At 38.3% G+C, this 22,914-nt stretch overlaps 2 protein-coding genes across 3 annotated transcripts; both read left to right on the forward strand.

Moving 5' to 3' along the window:
- The first annotated feature begins 4,528 nt into the window (after positions 1 to 4,528).
- lmod1a (leiomodin 1a (smooth muscle)) lies at positions 4,529 to 11,776 on the forward strand. The gene is made up of 3 exons (XM_073819446.1): positions 4,529 to 4,952; positions 6,703 to 8,424; positions 10,961 to 11,776. The coding sequence occupies exons 1-3, from the start codon at positions 4,692 to 4,694 to the stop codon at positions 10,985 to 10,987; spliced, it is 2,010 nt and encodes a 669-aa protein (XP_073675547.1). The 5' UTR covers positions 4,529 to 4,691; the 3' UTR covers positions 10,988 to 11,776.
- Positions 11,777 to 12,368: 592 nt separating this feature from the next.
- Positions 12,369 to 15,843, forward strand: LOC141287632 (trem-like transcript 4 protein). Of its 2 annotated transcripts, XM_073819788.1 has the most exons (7): positions 12,369 to 12,520; positions 12,905 to 13,240; positions 13,352 to 13,438; positions 13,561 to 13,641; positions 13,739 to 13,843; positions 14,018 to 14,067; positions 15,391 to 15,843. In XM_073819788.1, exons 1-7 carry the CDS (start codon positions 12,484 to 12,486, stop codon positions 15,565 to 15,567), a joined length of 873 nt encoding a protein of 290 aa, XP_073675889.1. In that variant the 5' UTR covers positions 12,369 to 12,483; the 3' UTR covers positions 15,568 to 15,843. The 2 variants fall into 2 exon arrangements, with proteins under 2 accessions (XP_073675889.1, XP_073675888.1); XM_073819787.1 differs by lacking the exon at positions 12,369 to 12,520 and having other exon boundaries at positions 12,605 to 13,240.
- The last annotated feature ends 7,071 nt before the right edge of the window (positions 15,844 to 22,914 follow it).

Raw genomic sequence — 22,914 nt, forward strand, 5'->3', positions numbered from 1 at the left:
GTGAACTAAGCCTTTAAGGGTTTTTTTTTATATATATAATTGAGTGTCTTCATTTAATCCCTGTGGACATTTAGTGTGTAATATTTTTTGTGGAAATCATGATACAGGATTCTTTTCTAAAGGTTTATTTTCAGGATTCTTTTGAATGGAAGACTTGCAATTAATATGAAATTTTAAAGTCTGCATACTATAAAAACACTATTTAAAATTAAATTCATTTAAAGAGCAACAATATTTTCACGTCTCTGAGTAAACTCTTTTTCACCTTATAGCCCTGCAATCAGCTTCTCAGATTTTTTTTTATTATTGTAATAAAATTGTAAAAAATAAAAATGATTGTAAGGAGTTAAAAGTAATAGTCCTTCGAGATGAAAGATTAAAAAAAACACAAGTTTCGAACGAAGGAATTAATAAAGAACTAAATAACCTAAAACTAATCTCACTGAATAAAAATGTATTACTGCCTTTACTTATCACAACAAGGCTAAAATAAAAAGTAAAATAAAAAGAGCAATTTTTTATTGCGGCAAGTTAGTTTGAATAAATTTAAACATGAAAAAACAAAAACATTTTTGTAGTAGTATTTATATGTGTGTGTGTGTGTGTGTGTGTGTGTGTGTGTGTGTGTGTGTGTGTGTGTGTGTGTGTGTGTGTGTGTGTGTGTGTGTGTGTATAACGAATATGTATTACCACAACACTCCCACCACACCATACCTATGTAAATGGCCCAAGGCGTCAGGTGGTGTGGCACCCTCTCACACCCTCAGCACCTTTGACCAGGTGAGGGCACTCTTACTAGAGCGGGACGCTGCTTTATATCTGTCACTGACAGTGAAGATCAATAGTGAAGGCTCCGCCATGTGGCTTTCTGATGGGGTTCAGGACAGCTTTTCGCAGGTCGTTGAAGCAGGGATGCCAAGTCTCCTCACTGACTGTGAAGCATTGGATCCGGAGCAGGTTGATTTCGGAGGACGCAGGAGCGGATGGGCAAATAAACTGGTGGTGGTGTGTGTAGGGGACTGGGGAGGGGTTGTGGCACACCGAGCAATTATAAAACGGTGTGCCCTGCGTGGGTGATGAAGGATGGTGTTTTTGTTTTTTTGTTTTTTGCGAGCGGTTTGATCTACATTTTTGGAGTAAAAACAATAAACTAAAAAATAAATAAATCAGAAGAATTGGTGTTGGAGTTGATTCCTTGCGTCAAGGGCCTTCTTTTTAATGAAATTAGCTTTATTTATTAATTTTTATTTTATTTTTTTGTTAATCGAATACTACAATTAATGAATAAAACAACTTTAATAATTTCAGTTATACCAGATGAACATACATAAAGACTGAAGCTAGATAAAACTAGTGAACCATGGAATCTGCATATATAGAGTAATAATAAGTAGCAAATCTGAATTTAATAAAAAATGGGGGAAAGCACAAGAAACCCATTGTTTTTATGTACACCAATATCATGAGTGTAATACTGCTTGTTGTTTTCGAGACTGAACCGGAAATAGAGTCCGTATCGAAAATCAGATGCTGAACAAACGCTTGTGGTGAAAACGCTGCCATCTAGTGGTGGTTCATATGCATGTCATTTCATCTACTGCAGAAGCCTATGGCAGAAGCCCATGTCCTGCAAAAATGAATAAAACAAATGTCCCTATCGCTAACGAATTAGAGCTGATTAAGTTTGCCTGATTTTCAAAACTATTTATGCAAATCCCAAAACAAAGACACATTTGTGAACCTGGACCACAAAACCAGTCATACAGGTCTATTTTTTGATGATTTATACATCATCTGAAAACTGAATAAATAAGCTTTCCATTGATGTAGAGATACAACTATTTGAAAATCTTGAAATTGAAAAAAAAAAAAAAAAAAAAAAATCAAAATATTGAAAAAAATCAAGTTTAAAGTAGTCCAAATTAAGTTCTTAGCAAGGCACTTAATTAAGTTTTGATATACTTATGGTAGAAAATTTACAAAATATCTTTATGGAACATGACTTTACTTAATATCCTAATGATTTTTGGCAAAAAAACAAAAAACAAAATAATCACTTTGACCCATATTTGTATATATATTTGTATTACAGTTATACCTGTGCGACTGGTTTTGTGGTTCAGAGTCAAATCTGAAAAACTTTTTTTTAATATCTTTTGATTTTGTGAAAATATAAATTTTATTTTTTCTCATATTTATATTTTGTTAATTATGAAACTTTATGTAAAAAATTAAAAGTGTCCTGCATTTTCATGTCACTACTGAAACAAGTCCATTGGCTAAGACTGATTTCAACTACTAACTATTTTGGTATGTTTTTGCAGTGTTTAAGTGTGTAAATTCAGTAATATGATGTGGTCGCTACCAAAACATTACAGTCATTACCGTAAGTAGTCACGTAAGTTTCAGTCACGACTGAAACATGGGATGTTTTGTCAAAAATAAAGTATATTCAATTATCGACTCAGATGTTACGATAGTGTTTGGTTGAATGTATATTTAATCTAATGAATCCTTAACTTTAAAATCAGTATAATCAACTTTTTTGCCTTTTACAAAAAAAAAAAAATGCATTCAAAATACAACAAATCTCATGAATCACAATTGAAATGTTGTTAAAATTGTAATTGATTTACCTCTGAAAAACTTTTCAATAAAATAGCAAAAATATATATTTACAAGGCAGATGCAAAATCTTAATAGGTCAATATAACCCTTCTTATTAGGTTATATACTGTGTGTAGGTAGTGACAAATTTGGGGAGAGGACAAATATTCCAAAACGTTCTAAAAAATACAATATGAGAATTAACTGCACAATTATTAGAAATGTGTACCTTGGATACAATTTGCATACAAAATTTCAAGATGTTTCCAACCCTGACTTTGGTCCAATTCTGTTGAATGGCCCATACATACAGTATAAACACGTTTTGACACATTTTAATCTTGTTTCATGTTTTCTGCAAAACACTTTAAATAGACAATATCCTCATTTTGGACTGATTCAGTCATGTTTTCTTCCATAAAATTAACTCAAAACATCACACACAACACACATGTATCCATGTAATGTGCCAAAAAATTTGAATATCGAGGTAAAGTCCATTTATTTCAATAATTTGTTTTAAAAAATTGAAACTTGTATGTTATATTAGTTCACTACACACAAAGTGAAACATTTCAAGCCCTTATTTGTTTCACTTTGAATGATTATGGATTAAAGATAAAAAAAACACAAAATTAGAATATCATGACAAAGTTCAACATTGTAGGCTTCCTGTGTCCCAATCTAGTCAGCTAATTAACGCAAAACACCTGCAAAGGTTTCCTCGGCCTTTAAATTGTCTCAGTCTGGCTTAGTAGGCCTTAGAATCATGGGGAAGACGGCTGACTTGACAGTTGTGCAGAAGACTGTCATTGACACATTGACAAGGAGGAAAAGTCTTAAAAGGCAATTGCAAGCTGGATGCTCACAGAGTGCAGTATCAAAGTATATTAACAGAGTGTTAAGAGGAAGGGAAAAATGTGGCCTGAAAAGGTGCCCAAGTGACAGGGATGACCATAGCCTTGAGAGGATTGTCAAGCAAGGGCGGTTCAGAAATCTGGGGGAGCTTCATAAGGAGTGGACTGAGGCTGGTGTCAGTGTATTGGGTTCGGGCCAAATGCCAAGCTCGGACCCCTCCCCCGGGCAGCACACCAAACACGCTTAACTTTTACGCTGTTTATTGTATGTAAGCGCGAACTTGTGAAACCAAAACTAGTACCTGGTTTAATAGCCATGAAATAACTGTACTTGATTGGACGGCAAACTCGCCTGACTTAAACCCCATTGAAAATCTATGGGGTATTGTTAAAAGATGAGGGAACAGAGACCCCGAAATGCAGACGAGCTGAGGGCCAATATCAAAGCAACTTGGGCTACCATAACACCTCAATTGTGTCAAAGGCTGATCGTCTCCATGCCACACCGCCTTGATGCTGTAATTAGTGCAAAAGGAGGCCCAGCAAAGTACTGAGGACATAATACAGTGCATTAACACACTTTACAGAAGGCCAACATGTGTTTAAGATCCTTTTTTATTGGTCACATGAAATATTCAAATTTTCTGAAATACTGGATTTTTTTTGTCTTTAATCCATAATCATCAAAATTGAAACAAGGCAAGTTTCACTATTTGAAACAAATTATTGAAATAAATGTACTTTCCCTCGATATTCAAATTTTTGGCACACACCTGTATATAGGCCTACACAAAATTGATGTCAGAACTCCAAGATTTACTAAAAAGAGGAAACGGAGAAAGATTAATCAGAACCTATATAGTGACTTCTGACAATGCTTGAAAGTGAAATATGAAAGAATTCCTACAAACTTGTGAGAAAATAATCTTGAAGGGCCATTGGCGTAAAATGGACTACACAATCTCTCTGACAGACATACGCTCTCTCACTTTTGTGCGTGTGCGCGGGCTGCACTCGGTCACGCAGATGTGAAAGATCGCGTGGAATGCGTCTTGGAGCTCGAGCTCGAGTCGGAGCTCGTGAGAGGCGCTCAGAGCGCGACATCCTCTGCACCCTTTTATTATGGATTTAATAACATGTGTGAAGAGGAAAGATACATCTTAAATTGCATTCCCGCAGACTAAAACTTTGTACTTGGCCAATAAACTTTAAGTATTCCCAAAGAAAATGTCTAGACCAAAGGTTTTGGAGCGTCAGGGGAGCGATGACTCGGACACGGACCTGCTGCTTGCGAAGCTCTCACCGGAGGAGGTGGAGGAGCTCGAACGGGAGATCGTTTATATCGACCCCGACCCGAATGTACCGGTGGGTCTCCGCCAGCGGAACCAGACAGACAAAATACCATCCAGGGGATATGACAGAGAGGCTATGCTGGTCTACTGCGAACGGGAGACCAAGAAACTCATCCGGAGAGAGCTGAGCGCAGAGGTGATGCTTATTATAATAATAATATATCAGATATCAATAGTTTCCTAATAATTTGACAAACTTTGAAACTTCACCACAGGGATATTTAAATGTTTCTGTTGCATGCAGGAAGAATAGAGAATGAAAAGCTGACCATTTGTCATTTAGTCTCGGTTTCAGTAACTGTTTAAGATCTCATAGCGTGACCTATTTGTATTTCTGTGAACACAGCGAATGGCTGATTTAGGACTGAGATCCCTGTTAGTCATTATGGCCTACATGCCTAACATGCTGTCATGTTCCCAAATATCAACACCCATTTTGCTTCACACACATGGCCCACCAAGGGACCCTAATGGCCTATAATGTTACCGTCCTCTGTTGGTGGTGAAGTTTTCTTTCCAAATACTGAATCAAAGCTTTTTTTTTCCAACAGCAAATCTCCAAAACATGTGACAAGAATAAGTTATTTCAGAGCACACACAGCTAGATTTTTTCCAGATATTACATTTCTCATGCTCTCCGGTTTGGAATGAGTATAAACTTCTCTTGGGTAAAAATCCTGAGCATGTAATTATTCTTCACAGCCAAATGTCTTTATAAACATTTATTATCATGGTTTAGTTTATTGTTGTCTGGTATAAACACAGGACTCTCTCTCTCTCTCTTCTTTTGTTGGCGATGGTTATTTGTAGTTGGCACTTTGTTTAAACTCTGTAGAACTAACCTTTGTCATCAGAGCTGCTGCAGTCATTCATTTTTGGATCCACCTCAATAGGATTTTCTGGGGTATGCTGTAAAAAAAATTATTTTCTAGAGTACCAGAGCTGAACAGATCTAGTCCAGGTCTAGTCCTTCTGGGATGGCATTCCTTGTGTTTTTGGAAAGTGCTAGTTGCATTTTACGTGATTAAACAGGTGCTAACGAAGCACTAGTAATGTGAGACACACTCAAGAGGCCACAAACTACTTTTAAACTCTATTGAGACACTAAAGTGTTTGTTTGAAACATGTTCAGCAGGCAACAGAAAACACACACATACAATCTCAGAGGAATCTCACAAGATACTTAGTAAGATTATGCTCTTTATTAAACGTGGTTTCCTGATTTGATCCTGATCTTTCTGATCTCATTGATATTCCCCAGTGAGGTTTGTTCAGCTGCGTCATTGTTTTGGCAGAGTGAGAATATGCTAATAGATAGTCACTTCCATTTTTATTGAGTAAAACAGCTGTGAGAATAAAATTTATGTTCAGGTAGTTTTGCGGTAGTCAGTGGTTAAGAGCGATGCACTTCAGCGATTTGTAAATGTGTTTACTTAAAGCTTGGCCTCAGTGAGGTTTTGGAACTGTCAAGGATGGAATTCCAGACCTGAATGTTCCTCCCTTTGCTGCCTTATAAGGGCACATCTGAGAGTTTTAAGACTTTTTCAGACAATAGCCTGCAAATCTGCACAGTACGTTCTTTCCCTTTTAATGATGACTAAAAATAACTCACTCAGTCTAGCTAAATCCGGCCATTGGTTGTAATTATTCTAGATAAGTTTTTGTTTGTTCGAAGCCCTCACAGATTTAATGACGATGGTGATATTTATCAATAATTACACCCAAATGAAAGCAGATGGAAACTAGTATACATTGTGAATGCAGTGATTAATGTCAAAAGTCAGATAGCTGAATCAAAATCAGACATTAAAACTATCAAAAGACAAACAGTTTCTTAGATTTAATGTGCTCTGGTGAATAATGTCTTTTGTGTTTAATGTTTGAAGGGAGGGGATGGAAGAAGGAGAGATCGACTGCGCCGGATGAGGAGCAGAGAGTTTTCCAGGTCGCAGAGCGGCGATCCTCCCGACATTGAGAGCAGAAAAGCTGAAAGCGAAAAAGATAAGGAAAGCACAAGAAAAAGGGAGGATGACTCTAAAAATGTATCTGATGAAGAGCAAAAAGCTAAAGAGAAGAAAGAGGAGGAGGAGAAGACAGCTAATAAGACAGAAAGTGCAAAAGAGCTTTCTAGGAAAGAAGGAGGAAGTGGCAAAACTCTAGAGCTCATATCAAAACTCCAAGAGAAAAAAGAGGATAAGAAAGAAAGAGGAAGGAAGGAAGAGAAAAAAGTGAGTGAAAACTCTAAAATAAAAGGGTTTCTCTCCAAACTCCAGGGGGATAAAGACAACGCAGACCTAAAAGTAAAAGACAATAAGGCAGAAGTCAAGAAACCAAATGAAAGCAAAAATAAAACCATAGAAGAATCAAAGAAAAACAGTGCAGGAGGAAGAATAAACCTTAAAGATGTAGAAACAGAAGAGGGGAAAAGCAAATTCAGAAATGTGGAAGAGAAAAGCAGAGGACGAGAGAGAGAAGTAGAGGATGAGAAACATCATCCTCAGAAAAATACAATCAGAAGAACACAGAAAGAGATTGAAAAAGCAGAAGTCAAACAAACAGAAAACAGTGAGGTGAAAATATCTTCCATTCCCAGTCATAACAGCTTGTTGAACTCTAATGCCGCCGATGACCGTTCTGTTACTACTACTGAGGAGGACGAGTCTTTTAGCGAAGATATTGACAGTGACACTGGCTCCAGCATGTTTGATGACCTTCTGGAGCAGGTTCGCAGCGACGATCCTGAACTAACAGAACTCAACGTCAATAATTCAGATGCCATTAAGACAGACACCCTGATACAGTTTGCAGAAGGTCTTCGGAGCAACACTCACATCAAAAACTTCTGCCTTGCAAACACGAGAGCGGATGATCATGTCGCGTTTGCCATCGCTGGAACCCTACGAGGTAATTCCACCCTGACGAGCATCAACCTCGACTCGAATCATATGACAGGCAAAGGCATCCTGGCCATCATCAACTCTCTTCAGCACAACAGCACGCTCATGGAGCTGAGGTTTCATAACCAGAGACACATCTGTGGAGGGAAGACTGAGATGGAGATGGCCAAAGTCTTACGTGAAAACTCTTCGCTGCTGAAACTGGGATATCACTTCGAGCTGGCAGGGCCCAGGATGACCATGACAAACATCTTGAGCCGAAACATGGACAGGAAGAGGCAGCAACGACTAGAAGCGCAAAAACTCACTAGACAGGAATCCGTCTCCGCACCACGTGAAGATAAGAGCTCACCTGCGAAGAATAAGCCAACAACGTCTATCAACACTCAGAAGAAAGACTCTAAATTTGCTGCCCTTTCGAAATTCACCCCTGCTCAGGAAACTCCCAAAGCTCCGCCCACAAAGCCACCGTCTAGACCCCTCCCATCCAAAGTAACGGGAAAGAAAGAAGGGACAACAGGAAGTCAACAAGCTCCTCCTCCTCCACCCCCTCCTGGTCCACCGTTAGACGTTCAGGCCCTGAGGAGGTCGCTGACCCCAATCTCTCAGAGGAAACCAGACAGCAGTGCAGCTGTCCGACAGATGGACAGGAGCTCCAGAGATCAGCTGCTGGACTCTATTAGAAACTGCAGCGTGAACGCTCTCAAAAAGGTGACACGGACATCACATGTCATAGATGTTACTACACGTGCCAAGACAGGACCATACATTTAAAAACCACTATCTTAATAAAAAAATGTGAAGGCTTCATTTCAATAATATTCTTCAGATATATAAATATTGTCCCTCTAGCAGTTTACAACCATTAAAAAAATTCTGTTCCATGGCGTCATGGGATAGTGAAGTTATGGACCTATGATTTCCGTGATGCAGAAAACATGCAATCCAGTAATAAAAATGGAATTTAACACAAAATTTTAGAAATGTACCAAATTTTGGATGAATACATCAAAAGTCGGTCAGTACACCTAAATCAAAACGCACTGTGGACTAGTGCCTGTTAATATTAAGCCGCAAAATGCTATTTAAATATGAATCCTCCATGTTCTGCGTTTCTTTGCGCAGAAATGCGGTTTTGTTTACTACACATAATGAAGCACCTATGATGCTTGCTGTGTTTTCGGCCTCTGTACATGTGTACATGAACACATTATCATAATCTCATAATAATCACATAATCTCATAATCACCTATTCTTTTGAATAAAACTATTGCCATATCTTATAAAAACTTAAGAAACTTAAAGGTCTTTACAGCTGTCTGTCAAAATAAAAGTTCGGTTTAACTTGAAGAAATTGTGACAGGAATTTATTACTTAATGCAATATATATATAAAAAGAATAAATAAAATGTTTTTTTTTAATAAAATGAATTAATTAGAAATGCCAATTAAAAAGAAAGTTAATGGAAAGCACAACTTGAAAACTGAATTTGAGAAAAACGAAAACATATTTTATAGGGCCTTAAAAATTAATTTGTGTTAAACATTTAATAAATTGCTGTTAAATTGTGTAAGTTCCATTATTTTAATAAATTAGACATGTTTTAATGATTAATATTTTTAATTTAACCATTAAAACAGAGTTTAGAAAAAAAATGGGAAAAAATAATTTGCACTAAAAAAATGCTTTTCTTTTTGCTTAGAACAAGCAAAATAATCTGCCAATAGGGTAAGAAAAAAAATCTGATTTCAAACAGAAAACAAGATTATTTTTCTTACCCCATTGGCAGATTATTTAGCTTGTTTCAAGCAAAAAACGCACATAATTTTGACTTGTTTTTTCTGAAAACAAGAAAATAATATTTACTTGTCTAGAAAATTCTTCTTGATTTAAGAATTTTTAGATATTTTGGCTGGAAACAAGACAAAAAATCTAAGTAATTATCAGAACTAAGCTGATGACCCAAAATTATTATTTTTTGGTGATGTTATTTATACAAATGGCTATTTTTGCCATTTTAAATAGTCCATGGTAAATTTTTCAACAAACATTAAACAGCATGCTACCCCCACAGCCAGAGCAGTTTTTCTGTATAAAGATATGAAGTGACATGATGCATATATTTCCCACAAAATCTGCCCTGACAGCTCTAAAATATATTTAATATTATAATTTAAACTACAAATATTCAAAGAGTATTTGACTACCGTAAAGGTAAAGATGGTTTGAAAAATAGATTTTTACACTTACTTTTTACACTCAATCAAAAAAGTTAAAAGTGACCTATTATGCTCAAGTCTCAGGTGTCCCCAGAATGTGAAATTTCAGCTCAAAATACCCCACAGATCATTTATTATATTATTTTGAAGATGCCTATTTTGAGTGGAAGCTGACACGCTGTTTTCATGCATGGCTCTTTAAATGCAAATAAGCTGCTGCCCCCCGCCCTTTTCCAGAGTAGGACTGTGCCTTTACAGCTTGTAGCTCAGATACTCTGCTAAAAACATCTGTTTGGTTTTGATCATTATGTCTATCGTGCTGAAATCGTGCATTTTAAAGCCATATCAGTTTAAACTTCTGATATACGCACAACAGAAGCCTGCGCACAGAAAGCGGCTGTCACGCGGCATGTGAGTATTACACTAAGTTCTCTTTCATGTCTTATTGCGCTTAAACTGTCAAATACACACAAGTTTATGTTAAAAACACAGTCAGTTATGTCTGTGAAGGTAAACAGCTGGGAAAGAAATCACGTTTATATTAGATCTGTGTGGCAGCAGCATAATATCAATAAATTCACAATAAATCCAGTAAATAAATCAATAAATCCACTGCTCTTGACTTCTCTGAGGCTGTGACTCTAAATAGTCTTCAGTGCTCATCTGTGCAGCCAAAGACAGAACAGTTAGCCTGCTTTGCTCGAACTTTTGTCATGCCGTTAGAACTGGTACACCATTTTTGCTTGTGGAAACACAGCGGCGGCACTGTGGGTGGAAACTTGCAGATTTAGTAATATTATAATAAGATGCCCTTTTCTACTTCACGGGGGCAGCTCATTTTTTCACAAGCTTGTAGAGAAAGGCTTACCAAAACAAAGTTCCTGGTTTGGTCTTTTTCACGTTTACTGGGTTGGTACAGTAGATGCACTGGGGACCCGATTATAGCACTTAAACATGAAAAAAGTCAGATTTTCATGATGATCTTCAAGTAATCTTGTATCATCTTTTTTTTAATCTTCCTCTCAGGTTGAGATTCCTAAGCGGTTGAGATAGCATCTGTCCAGTGAACACGCTTCTACCTTCAGATTCCCCTGCAGTCGTCCAGTGCCCCATCATCATGGAGGAGTCACTGAATCCTTAAGATGAGATTCCTCCTTAACTGGCTCGGACACTCTGAAATACAGGCAGTTTGGATTATTTGATATCTAACCATTTGTGGTTGGACACTTTGCTGTGTGAGTGTGGTTTTTCAAGGACTGACAGCTAAGCAGTCAACATTCAAGCTGTGTAGGACATCTGTTAGGTGTAAGGACCCTCAGAGAAAGATTTGTCAAATAAATCAAAAACATTTTGACAGTTTGTTCTTAAATTTTGGCATACTTAATAATATTCTTACACCTGTCTTAAACAATAAACAATACAAACATTTTTTTTTTCTGTCTAGAATGCAAAATGCTAAATAAACCTCTTAAATAATCTCAAAAAAGGCCCAAGTAGTGATTTATTAATTATGTGTTTGTGAAATAGTAAGGCATTCCACATGAGATCTATCCACCTTATAAGGGTATGAATTCTTATGCAATGGAATCATCAAGTTTTTTATTTTTAATACATTTGCAAAGATGTTAAAAACCTGTTTTGCTATTATGGTGTATGGAGTGTAGATTGATGTGGAAAAACTGTAATTTAAAGCATGTTAACATAAGGCAGCAACGTAACAAAATGTGAAAAAAAAATGAAAGTATGAATACTTTTGCAAGGCACTGTAATTTTATTTTTTGGATAAAGAAGGCATACCTAACTGTTGTCTCTGTACCACATTATCATTTCATATAACAGGAGTAATTTATGTATCCCACCTACAGGTGGCGAAGGGACAAAGTACCCAAATGCAACGCAGACAGTAGATGAAATGTAGACGACCATTTTCAAAGTAATTCATGGTCATTTTTTGAGAACATTAAAGACATGGACTATATGTAGATATTGCGGTATCAAAAATAGCGATGACAAAGCACAAAAAGTGATATTATTTAGAGCTGAGCAATTAACAGTAAATATATTTTAGAGCAAACTGATGTTCCACAGAAATTCAAAGCCCCTGTTTTTATTAAAAGAAGAAAATGGAAGTAATATTAATAGCTGAAAGACTGTTTCTCTTTTTTGTCTTTCACAGCTTTGTTAACAATACTAAGCTTGCATAATCAAATATGTACTTGCAAATGCATCAGTGACAAAAAGTGTCAACTCCACTGTGATCGGCTTCATTTCCTTCCTGAGCCGAAGGCTGCAATATGTTTGCCCTTGCAGCCATGTCAGTCCCACTGCTAGACAGTCATTGGTTCCTTCTTTTGTAGGTTAGCCACTCTCTTTCTCTCTCTCTCTTTCTCTCTCTCAAAAACACTGTTCTTCTGGTAACTGATGGAACAAACAAGTAGGAGTCGATGAGCCGATTTTGCCGTTGTGTTTCTCACTGTGATTTTATGCTGTATTTTTTTTTGTTCTAAAAAAGATACCTTGTTCGAAGAGAATGTGATAAATTAGGGAGAATGAAAGGCCTTCTAAAGATTCTCTCTGTGTTTATAGGTAAATAATTTTTTTCTTCCTTGATATAACATTATTATTCTCATATTGCAGTTGTGTGTATGTTAAAACAGGAAATAGCCTACATGAACTTAGTGACCTTTGAAGTGAACTATCCTAATGATAAATAGCCTATCACTGAAGTGTTTTACAAAGAAACTTCTGTAATAAATCCACAGTTTTTTTCACTGTAAAATGATCTTGCCTAAATTATGTGAGCATTTTAAAAAATAGGTTATTAGAAATTGTTTTAAAGTGACATCTCATTGCAATGTATTGGAGTGCATTTAAAATTAGATTGAACTGTCCAGTTGTAGATGTCTGAAGGCTGTCTGTATACTGTCTGTCTGTATGAAGTAATGATGCATTTAATTGTGTCTTCTCTAGATTTGACCAGTGTGTTGATGAAGTCTGGAGATGTTTTTGAGGGAACTGTGGGTGAAACGGTGGAGATCAGATGTCCATATTCAGACGACCATATATATACACCCAAGTACTTGTGCCGTCATCCCTGTGAATCATCTGAGCATGTTTTGATTAAAGGTGCAAAGATTGATCAGGTTGTTTCACATGGAAGATACTCTTTGGTTGATACTGTGAGTGGACGGTTCTTTACTGTAACCATCAAACATCTCAGACTCAAAGATGCTGGTGTTTATTACTGTGGACTTGATAAATGGTTCACTGATAAACTGCATAAAGTTCATCTGCTTGTCCATCCAGGTGGGTATATATGCAACAGTTTTTGAGATAAATATAGCCTATACATTCATCTTCCCATTTAAATAATACACAAAAATGTTAAATTCCTCTTTTTTGTTTTATTCTCATCAGCTCCTGTGATCAGATCTACACACACCCCTGAAAACACACATATAACATCTATATGGACAACAGCACTCACCTCGGCAGTTACATCCGGTCAGCTTTACAACAATACTTTGATTACCATATCTAAATTAGTCTGGTTAAGCCTACTTGTGGAAAATATTGTATTTATAATCGTATGTGATTCTCATTTTTTCTGCCTCTTTCTCTCTCAGATAAATCCAGTTCATATGAGCAGTTCTTGGTAACATCGCCAACAGTCCAGTCAAAGGGACCGCTGGATAAAAGCTTAATAAGTATTTTAAGATGACAATTATAATTTGTTTGCAACATTGTATAACACTGTATACATATTAGAATATTTAATGATTATTCCTTTCTCTTTTTTTTCAGACAGCTTGCCTGTGGTTTGTGCAGGTTTTTTAGTGCTGCTGGTGTTTGGGGTTCTTGTGGCGTTAGTGTCGCTCTGCAGGAAAAGATCAAATTTAAAGTCTAAATGTAAGACCACACACACATAACGCCCAACAATGAATTGACAGTTTCATGAAAGACTTTATAATCAAATAATAAAAAAATAATAATAAGTGATAAAAAAAAGCCCTATTGCATTTGTTTTAAAAATTAATGTTTAACATGTTCAACAGTACCATCATGTTTATGGACATTTTTCAGGTCTGAAACCACCTGTCCCTGAAAATCCAGTTCAAGATTCACCAGACCAGGTATGAAACATTTGCTCTTTATACTGTTGAGGACAAAGGTTTACATAGACTTTGTAGAATCTGCAAAATTTAACTGATTTACCAAAATAAGAGGGATCGTACAAAATGCGTGTTATGTTTTATTTAATACTGAGCTGAATAGGATATTTCACATATAAGACGTTTACATACAGTCCACAATAGAAAGTAATAGTTGAATTTATAAAAATGTCCCTGTTTAAAAGTTTACAAACACTTGATTCTTAATACTGTGTTGTAACTTGAATGATCCACAGCTGTGTTTTTTTGCTGTTGTTTTTTTTGTGATAGTTGTTCATGAGTCACTTGTTTGTCCTCCGCTGTTCTTCCGAAAAATCCTTACTTTTTTTCCCAGCATTATCATGTATCTGAACCCTTTCCAATAAATGACTGTGATTTTGAGGTCCATCTTTTCACACTGAGGACAACTGAGGGACTCGTATACAACTATTACAGAAGGTTCAAACTCTCGCTGATGCTCCAGAAGGAAAAAAAACATGCATTAAGAGCCGGGGGCGAAAACTTTTGAACAGAGTGAAGATGTGTGCATTTTTCTTATTTTGCCTAAATATCACATTTCTTTCATTTAGTATTGCCCTTCAAAGCTACAGAAGATACTTACATGTTTCCCAGAACAAAAAAATAAGCAAAATTTACCCTGATCTTCAAATTCAAAAAGTTAATGCATCATGTTTCCTTCTGAAGCATCAGTTAGCGTATAAACCTTCTGTAATAGTTGCATATGAGTCCCTCAGTTGTGTTCAGTGTGAAAAGATGGATCTCAAAACTATACAGTCACTGTTGGATAGGGTTCAAATGCACAGAAATGTTGAAAAACCAAAAAATCTGTGGGACCTGAAGGATTTTTCTGAAGAACAGTGGGCAGTTTAAGACAAACAAGGGCCTCATGAACAACTATCACTAAACAAAAAAAAATATATTAAGAATCAAGTGTATGTAAACTTTTGAACAGGGTCATTTCTATAAATTCAACAATTACTTTCTCTTGTGGACTACATGTAAACGTCTTTTACGTGAAACATCTTAACATGAATTTTGTATGATCCCTCTTATTTTGGTAAAATAATTAACATTTTGCAGATTCTCTACATAATTTTACAATTAAGTTCCAGCATATATGATTGCACACTGTATGATTAACATTATATGAAGTACATGAATACATTTGCTTTGTTGCATTAAAGCTATAGTTTCGTTAAACACAATTGAATGTACTTTGAATTTACTAAATATGTCTTAGTATGTCACATTTATGGCTCTTTCACTTTCACTGTTTCTCTCAAGACTGTAGGTGATGTCTATCACCTCTATGATGAACTTGTGACTGAGTACATCCTGGCTGGTGCAGCTGGAGATGCTGATTCTTCTGTAATATATTCCACCGTGCAGCATTGTAATCCTGCACCTCAGAATGATGCAAACCCTTTGTATTCATTTATCACACCCCATGAGGATAAATGACTAGATTAGTGTCATTCTCTCCTCAAAAATGTTGCACTTAAAACCCTGTTTACATGAAATGGTGCATGCGGTCAGCGTGCTAAAACCCCCCTGCAAACATCCTGCTGTGAGCACGGCTGTGAATATGAAATCAACTGCTATTGTGCTAAATTAATAATGTGCTTTACCCATATAAGTAACATAGCTTTTTTCTCTCTGACTCATTTTCTTCTACAGATTGTAAAATAGCTAAAAGAATGGCTTTATGCTCAATTACTGTTAATGGAAATAACTGAGTTTGCAATAAAAATGGTTCAAACCAAAAGTTGTGTGCAAGACCAGTGTGATACAATCATTGTAAAATGTCATTTATGTGCCATTTCTGGCTTTAAAACAGGAAGGTTTTAAGGTGAGTAATACAATTTAAAGGCAAACAAGTGAGACCAATGTGAATACAAATATTTTAGCCAAACAGTGTTGATATCATCAGAGTAAGAGTTGAGTTGGTGTGTTGTTTCCTTGAACACACTGAAATAGCTTGGGTGTTGCAATACTGAGACTGTTCTTTTTCACAGGGTTTTAATTAACCTTCATATTTAAACTTCATATATAAACAGCAGCAATTAATCTCGGAACACACATCACTTTTAACTCTTTAATTTGTACCATGCTGTATTATGTTTGACTACATCTGGTTTTTCTTTTCTTTTTCTTTTTTTTTTTTTTTGAAAGAAATTAATACTTTTATTCACCAAGGATGTGTTAAATTGATAAAAAGTGATAGCAAATACTTACATTGTTAGAAAATATTTATATTTTGAATAAATGCTGTTCTTTTGAGCTTTTTATTCATCAAAGAATCCTGAAAAAATATCACAATTTCTAAATAAATACTTTGCAGGGCAACTGTTGTAATATATAATCCAATATAGATTCAATATAGATCATTTCAAATAATAAATCAGTATATTAGAATGATTTCTGAAGGATCATGTGACACTTAAGACTAAAGTAATGGCTGATGAAAATTCAGCTTTGCATCACAGGAATAAATTAAATTTTAAAGTATATTACAATAGAAACCATTATTTTATATTGTAATAACATTTCGCAATATTACATTTTTTTTCTATATTTTTCATTAAATAAATGCAGCACTGATGAGCATAAGAGACTTTCTTTAAAAACATTACAACTCTTACCGACCCCAAACTTTTGACCGGTAGTGTATATTTTAAAACTGAGCACAAAATATCAATAATATCTAACAACATACAGTTTGCTCTTTTTTTTTAGGAGCTTTAAAGTTCTAAATCTTTACACTGCAAACATGTCTTTGCAGGGCCCATGCTGGCTTTTTGCAGGCACATCAGACCTAAACACTTCCAGTGTGGGCTTGCCCAGGTAAGGCCCACTGCTTTGGCCACACTGGCAGATTGTTCTCAGTGTGGGCCAGCCCATTCGGGCCGAGAGCAACTTTTGTATTTTGTTTGGGCCCATGTAATGCAACTAGGAGAATACAAACAACATTGACTGACCATTCTTTAGCCACTCAATTGAACGGGAATAGCTCAAACCAAAAGACACCTTTTCAGAACCTGTTGTTTCATATAGGCCAGGGATCCTCAAATCTGGTTCACGAGATCCACAATCCTGCAGAGTTTAGGTCTAAATTTAATCGAACTGTGCATGCTAATCAATCTTCAGGGTCATTAGAAAATCTCAGCTTGATGAGTTTGATCAAAGTTGAAGCTAAACTCTGCAGGAAAATGGATCTTATGGGCCTTAAAGTACTTAAAGTACTTAAGCTACCCCTAAATGGGCCCGTAAAGGGCCAGTGCAGGCTTGTTTGCAGGGTAGGTTGTGCCAGTTTCACTGATAAGCTGTCATTGGTTTGTCTTGCGTAGGTAGAAATCTCTCTCTCTGCCTTTATCTCTCGGAATTTCATCTGCTAGCTGCAGTGTGAAAAACAGTAGGCAGAAAACTTTTACTGAGCTTCAAATTTTATTGTTTGTTTTAATGTCATAGTTTCTTTATAAATCCTAAAAAGATGTTTTAAGGTGGAGGTGATATCAGGGAGAATGAAAACTCTTATGAAGATTCTGTGTCTTTTCATAGGTAACATTTTTTATATTTTTTAATTTCTTCATATTTTCCATTCATTTAGGTATTTTTTTCTGTTTGATATACTAAACATTAATTACATTAGATTTAATTGTTGATGAAATTCAATAAGTTATGTTTAGAAATGTACATATGAGCATCCATCAACATAATGTAACTGCATTGTTTGAGAACTTCTTTGTATTTAGTTGTCTGATGATTGTTTCTATTTTTGAATTTTTTCTGTGTCTGTTTAACCTAACTGAAAACTTTGACTGTGTTTTCTCTAGTTTTGACTGGTGTGTTGATGAAGTCTGGAGATGTTTATGTGAGAACAGTGGGTGAAACGGTGGAGATCAGATGTCCATATCCAGATAACCATAGATATACACCCAAGTACTTTTGCCATTATCCCTGTGAATCATCTGAGCATGTTTTGATTAAAAGTGCAAAGAGTGATCAGGTTGTTTCATATGGAAGATACTCTTTGGTTGATACTGTGAGTGGACGGTTCTTTATTGTAACCATCAAACATCTCAGACTCAAAGACGCTGGTGTTTATTACTGTGGACTTGATCAATGGTTCCGTGACGCACTGAAGAAAGTTCTTCTGTATGTCCATCCAGGTGGGTATTTTTGCAAACAGTTTGTGAATATAATATAGCATATACATTCATCTTCCCATTTAAAGTGCCCCTATTATGCCTTTTCAATTATGATATTTCATGTAGTGTGTCATGTGCATTTCGTTGCCACTGCATTTCGTTGCCACTGCATTTCGTTGCCTTGTACTTGTACATGTGTAATGACAATAAAGTTGAATCTAATCTAATCTAATCTAATCTAATGTAGCTGTATGTGAACATAAACTATCTGCAAAGTTGTGACGCTGACAGTGCACGATAAATGATAAAAGTTTTTGTCTATCAAAAAAAAAAGAGTCGGCTCACATTCGCCTAAACGAGTCGTCAGCAATTCGAATCTTTTTCTGTTATGGCCACAGGTCACGAGCTACACATTTGCATAATGTCCGCCCACGTTCTATGTCGCGAACAACTTGCCCGCCCACAAACAGTACAATTTTCACGTGGATTACATCATGTCAAGAAGACGCTGTATCCTGCGCTGTGAGAGTAAATTTGTTTTATATGCCCCTCCGAAAGATGAATCTACAAAGAATGAGTGGTTAACATTCATTTTTTCAACAACACCTCAGCAGTACAATTCCAATCTTGTGTTGTGTTTGCGTCATTTTACTGATGACTGCTTTTCCAATCTTGGGGAGTACAACGCGGGATTCACCAAACGCTTGGTTTTAAAAAAATGGATCAGTGCCCAGTTTATTTGGACCGGCTTGCTCCTCTGAACTTCTACCTGTAAGTATGATTGATAATTGATGATTGTATTTTCTAGCGATCGTTCAAAATACGTCTTTGTGTACGTTATGTTGTGTAACAACCCCGCACATGTCTTGGTAACCGGCTAACTTGCGTTTCTGTAGTTCTGTTGTTCAGCTGTGAGTGCAATGCAGTCTAAAAATTGTGATTGATGCAGCTTGACTGTCTGCCTTATTAGTTTAAGTAATGATAATCATAAACGATGGCTTAACGCAGTGTTATGCATTATACAATGTTGAAGTTCACAACGTAGAGGTGTGCCCGGTTCGCTTACAAAAGCAAAGCAAGCACTTTCCACAGTTAACATATGACACCCACTGAGAAACGTCCTGCTCCAGTCGTGCTTGCGAAACTGTTTCTTGTCGATGTGCCACTTCAACCGTTTCATCGTCAGACTCCGGCTCGAATTGATAGGGTAAAATCGAGGCCATCTTTTCTATGTATTGACAGGTCTCCACAGCTGTCATTCAGTTATGGCAATGGGCGTTTCGTTTTGCGCTGTAGCGGTAGACCAATCATGAAGGACTGCACCATCTGACCAATCACAGCAGTGAGGGCTCACGGAAAGGAGGGGTTTGATTCTTCGAACTGCTGTCACAGTCCTGTCTGTTCATCTGGTCTCCCCCTGTCATTTTGTCACCATTTGGTTGTGCCCTCGTTTGCCCTCATCCCCGTCACCTGTGTGTCATTATTAGTCATCTGTGTCACCTGTCATTATTAGTCATCTGTGTCACCTGTGTTTTACCAATTATCACCCTTTATAAGTCTGTCTCTGTCCATAGCACTCTGTCGGTCTTTATATTGTTTTGATGTCACGTGTTTGGATGTTCCTGCCTGTTCTGCTTGTCACACTTGAAGATTTATATTAAATATCACGTTTGTGTGTTATCTCGTGTCCCGTCTCGTCAGTCCAGCACGCAACCCTGACAGAAAGACCGACCCAAAACAGTTTCACGGCGTGTTTCCCTGCTTTATTTTCCGGTTTGTTCTGAGTTTAGTTTTTTTTTTCCCTTCATGGATATCCCTGCCGTCTACATCATCCTCCTGGAGCAGGACCACACAAGAGACTTTGTGTTCCTCGCGCCACAGACGCATTACCCGGACAGCTGCCTTTGCATGTTCTACCGTGCAGGACTAAACATCGCCACGAAAGCGCAGCTGTCCGGGGAGGGTCCTCGAGAGAGCTTCGCCGATTACGTTGAGTGGGTGCTGGCGTCCTGTGGATCGTCATGGACTGTGGACATCATCGAGAAGGACGTCAGCCCCACTCCAGACCCAGAGCCCAGCCAAACATCACCCCGACACGCAGAGTGTAAGCCCGCATTCACCGCGGGCGGAGAGCCTGAGCCCGGAGCGACCACAATATGGAGTGCCAACGAGCTCAAAACTTCCGACCAGGTGCGAGAGCCGGCCATGACATCTGCGACGGTGGAGTGCTGCATGGAGCAAGAGAGGGCGGTAGAGAGCCCTGTCCACTGGGGGTGAGCATGAGCTACACTCTGGGGACTTAATAGACTTTTTCTCTGAGCCACTGGTCTGCCTGGAATTCCCACCCACCCGCCCTCTTCAGTGTGTCTCTGGATCTGTCTGGTCTTCGCTGGTTCCGTCCAGCTGTCCTGAATCTCCGCTGGTTCCGTCCAGCCATCCTGAATCTCCGCTGGTTCCGTCCAGCCATCCTGAATCTCCGCTGGTTCCGTCCAGCCATCCTGAATCTCCGCTGGTTCCGTCCAGCCATCCTGAATCTCCGCTGGTTCCGTCCAGCCGTCCTGAATCTCCGCTGGTTCCGTCCAGCCGTCCTGAATCTCCGCTGGTTCCGTCCAGCCATCCTGAATCTCCACTGGATCCGTCCAGCCATCCTGAATCTCCGCTGGTTCCATCCAGCCTTCCAGAAACCCTGCTGTCACCTGTCAGTCCCTCTGCTCATCCTCAGTCCTCCATCTGTGCAGTGGGCTCGCCGCAGGTCTGCCAGCTTCCATCGGCGTCTCGGCTGGAGGATCCCTCATCTCCACCTCCAGCCTCAGAGTCCAGAACTCCGCCTCGGCCCTCCGACCCTGCGGCTCCACCACGGCTCTCAGCTCCCTCATCTTCAGCGTCGCCCGTCGGCCCACCAGCTCCACCGGGCTTCTTCGTCCCTCCGGCTCCGCCTTGGTCGGTTGTTGTCCCGCCATCACCTACGGACTCCTCTGGCTACGCCTCGTTGCTCCGTCCCATCGGCTCCGTTGGGCTCCTCCCTCCCCCCGGCTCCACCTCAGTCCTCTGTCGCTCCGGCTCCACCGTGGCCCTCCGGATCTCCGCCTCCGCCTTGTTTTTTCGCCCCTCTTCTTTTTTTTTTTTTGTTGTTCCCCACGGCGCGAGGACGCGCCTTTTCGGAGGGGGGTGTAATGTCACAGTCCTGTCTGTTCATCTGGTCTCCCCCTGTCATTTTGTCACCATTTGGTTGTGCCCTCGTTTGCCCTCATCCCCGTCACCTGTGTGTCATTATTAGTCATCTGTGTCACCTGTGTTTTACCAATTATCACCCTTTATAAGTCTGTCTCTGTCCATAGCACTCTGTCGGTCTTTATGTTGTTTTGATGTTACGTGTGTGGATGTTCCTGCCTGTTCTGCTTGTCACACTTGAAGATTTATATTAAATATCACGTTTGTGTGTTATCTCGTGTCCCGTCTCGTCAGTCCAGCACGCAACCCTGACAACTGCTTCACACGAGTCGTTTACGAATCATTTAGAAACGGGGTAAAATTAAATCTATTTTTGGAGAAAACTAAAGTGTTTTTTGAACTTGCATACATGTAAACCTGTTTTAAGAGACTCATAAAACAATATTAGCTACCTTTAAAATGGCATAATAGGGGAACTTTAAACATTTCACAAAAATGTTTATTATACTTAAAATCCTTTTTTATTTTATTCTCAGGAGCTTCTGTGAAAAGGTCTACACACACCCCTGAAAACACACATATATGGTCAACAACACTCACCTCTACAGGTAAATTTATCCAGTCAGCAAAACAGAGATATTATTGGCCCATGAATACATTTACATTTACATTTATTTATTTGGCAGACGCTTTTATCCAAAGCGACTTACAATTGGGGAGAACAACAAGCGATTCATCCTAAGAGGTGGATCGAAGCGGGAAGTGCTCGAAAATACCATATATCAGGCGTTGTTAGATGAGTACATGCTAGAAAGAGAAAATCAGGAAAGTAAGGATTTTTTTATTTTTTTTTTATTGGGTCAGATAGTTTTGAAAGAGATGGGTTTTTAGCAGTCGTTTGAAAACTGTTAAGGAGACAGCATTCCGGATAGGTGTGGGAAGATCGTTCCACCAGGCAGGAACAGTGAACGAGAATGTTCTGGAAAGTGATTTCATGCGTCTCTGTGGTGGAACAATGAGGCGTCTTTCACTAGCGGATCTCAGACTTCTGGAGGGAGTGTAGATTCGAAGTAGTGAATGGAGGTAAGCGGGTGAAGAGCCGGTGGCTGTCCTATATGCCAGCATTTGTGTCTTGAATTTGATGCGAGCCGCAATCGGTAGCCAGTGCAGGGATATAAAGAGAGGTGTGACATGGGCCTTTTTGGGCTCATTGAAGACCAGCCGTGCTGCTGCATTCTGAATCATTTGTAGAGGTCTGATTGTACATGCTGGAAGACCGGCCAAAAGAGCATTGCAGTAGTCCAGCCTAGAAATGACCAGGGCCTGGACGAGGAGTTGAGCAGCATGCTCTGTTAGGAAGGGCCTGATCTTTCTGATGTTGTGCAATGCAAACCTGCAAGATCGAGCAGTTTTAGCAATGTGGTCTTTGAAAGTCAATTGGTCATCAAAGATTATACCAAGATTTCTGGCTGAAGTCGATGGGGTAATT

Source organism: Garra rufa, chromosome 15 (genome assembly GCF_049309525.1).
Source record: "Garra rufa chromosome 15, GarRuf1.0, whole genome shotgun sequence".
Lineage (NCBI taxonomy): Eukaryota > Metazoa > Chordata > Actinopteri > Cypriniformes > Cyprinidae > Garra > Garra rufa.

Coding starts and splice junctions, on each gene's coding strand:
- lmod1a (XM_073819446.1), top strand. CDS start 4,692: ATGTCTAGACCAAAGGTTTTGGAGCGTCAGGGGAGCGATGACTCGGAC. Junction 4,953..6,702: donor GGAGAGAGCTGAGCGCAGAG/GTGATGCTTATT, acceptor TAATGTTTGAAG/GGAGGGGATGGAAGAAGGAG. Junction 8,425..10,960: donor GCGTGAACGCTCTCAAAAAG/GTGACACGGACA, acceptor TCTTCCTCTCAG/GTTGAGATTCCTAAGCGGTT.
- LOC141287632 (XM_073819787.1), top strand. CDS start 12,835: ATGTCTGAAGGCTGTCTGTATACTGTCTGTCTGTATGAAGTAATGATG. Junction 13,642..13,738: donor GCTGGATAAAAGCTTAATAA/GTATTTTAAGAT, acceptor CTTTTTTTTCAG/ACAGCTTGCCTGTGGTTTGT. Junction 13,844..14,017: donor ATCAAATTTAAAGTCTAAAT/GTAAGACCACAC, acceptor GACATTTTTCAG/GTCTGAAACCACCTGTCCCT.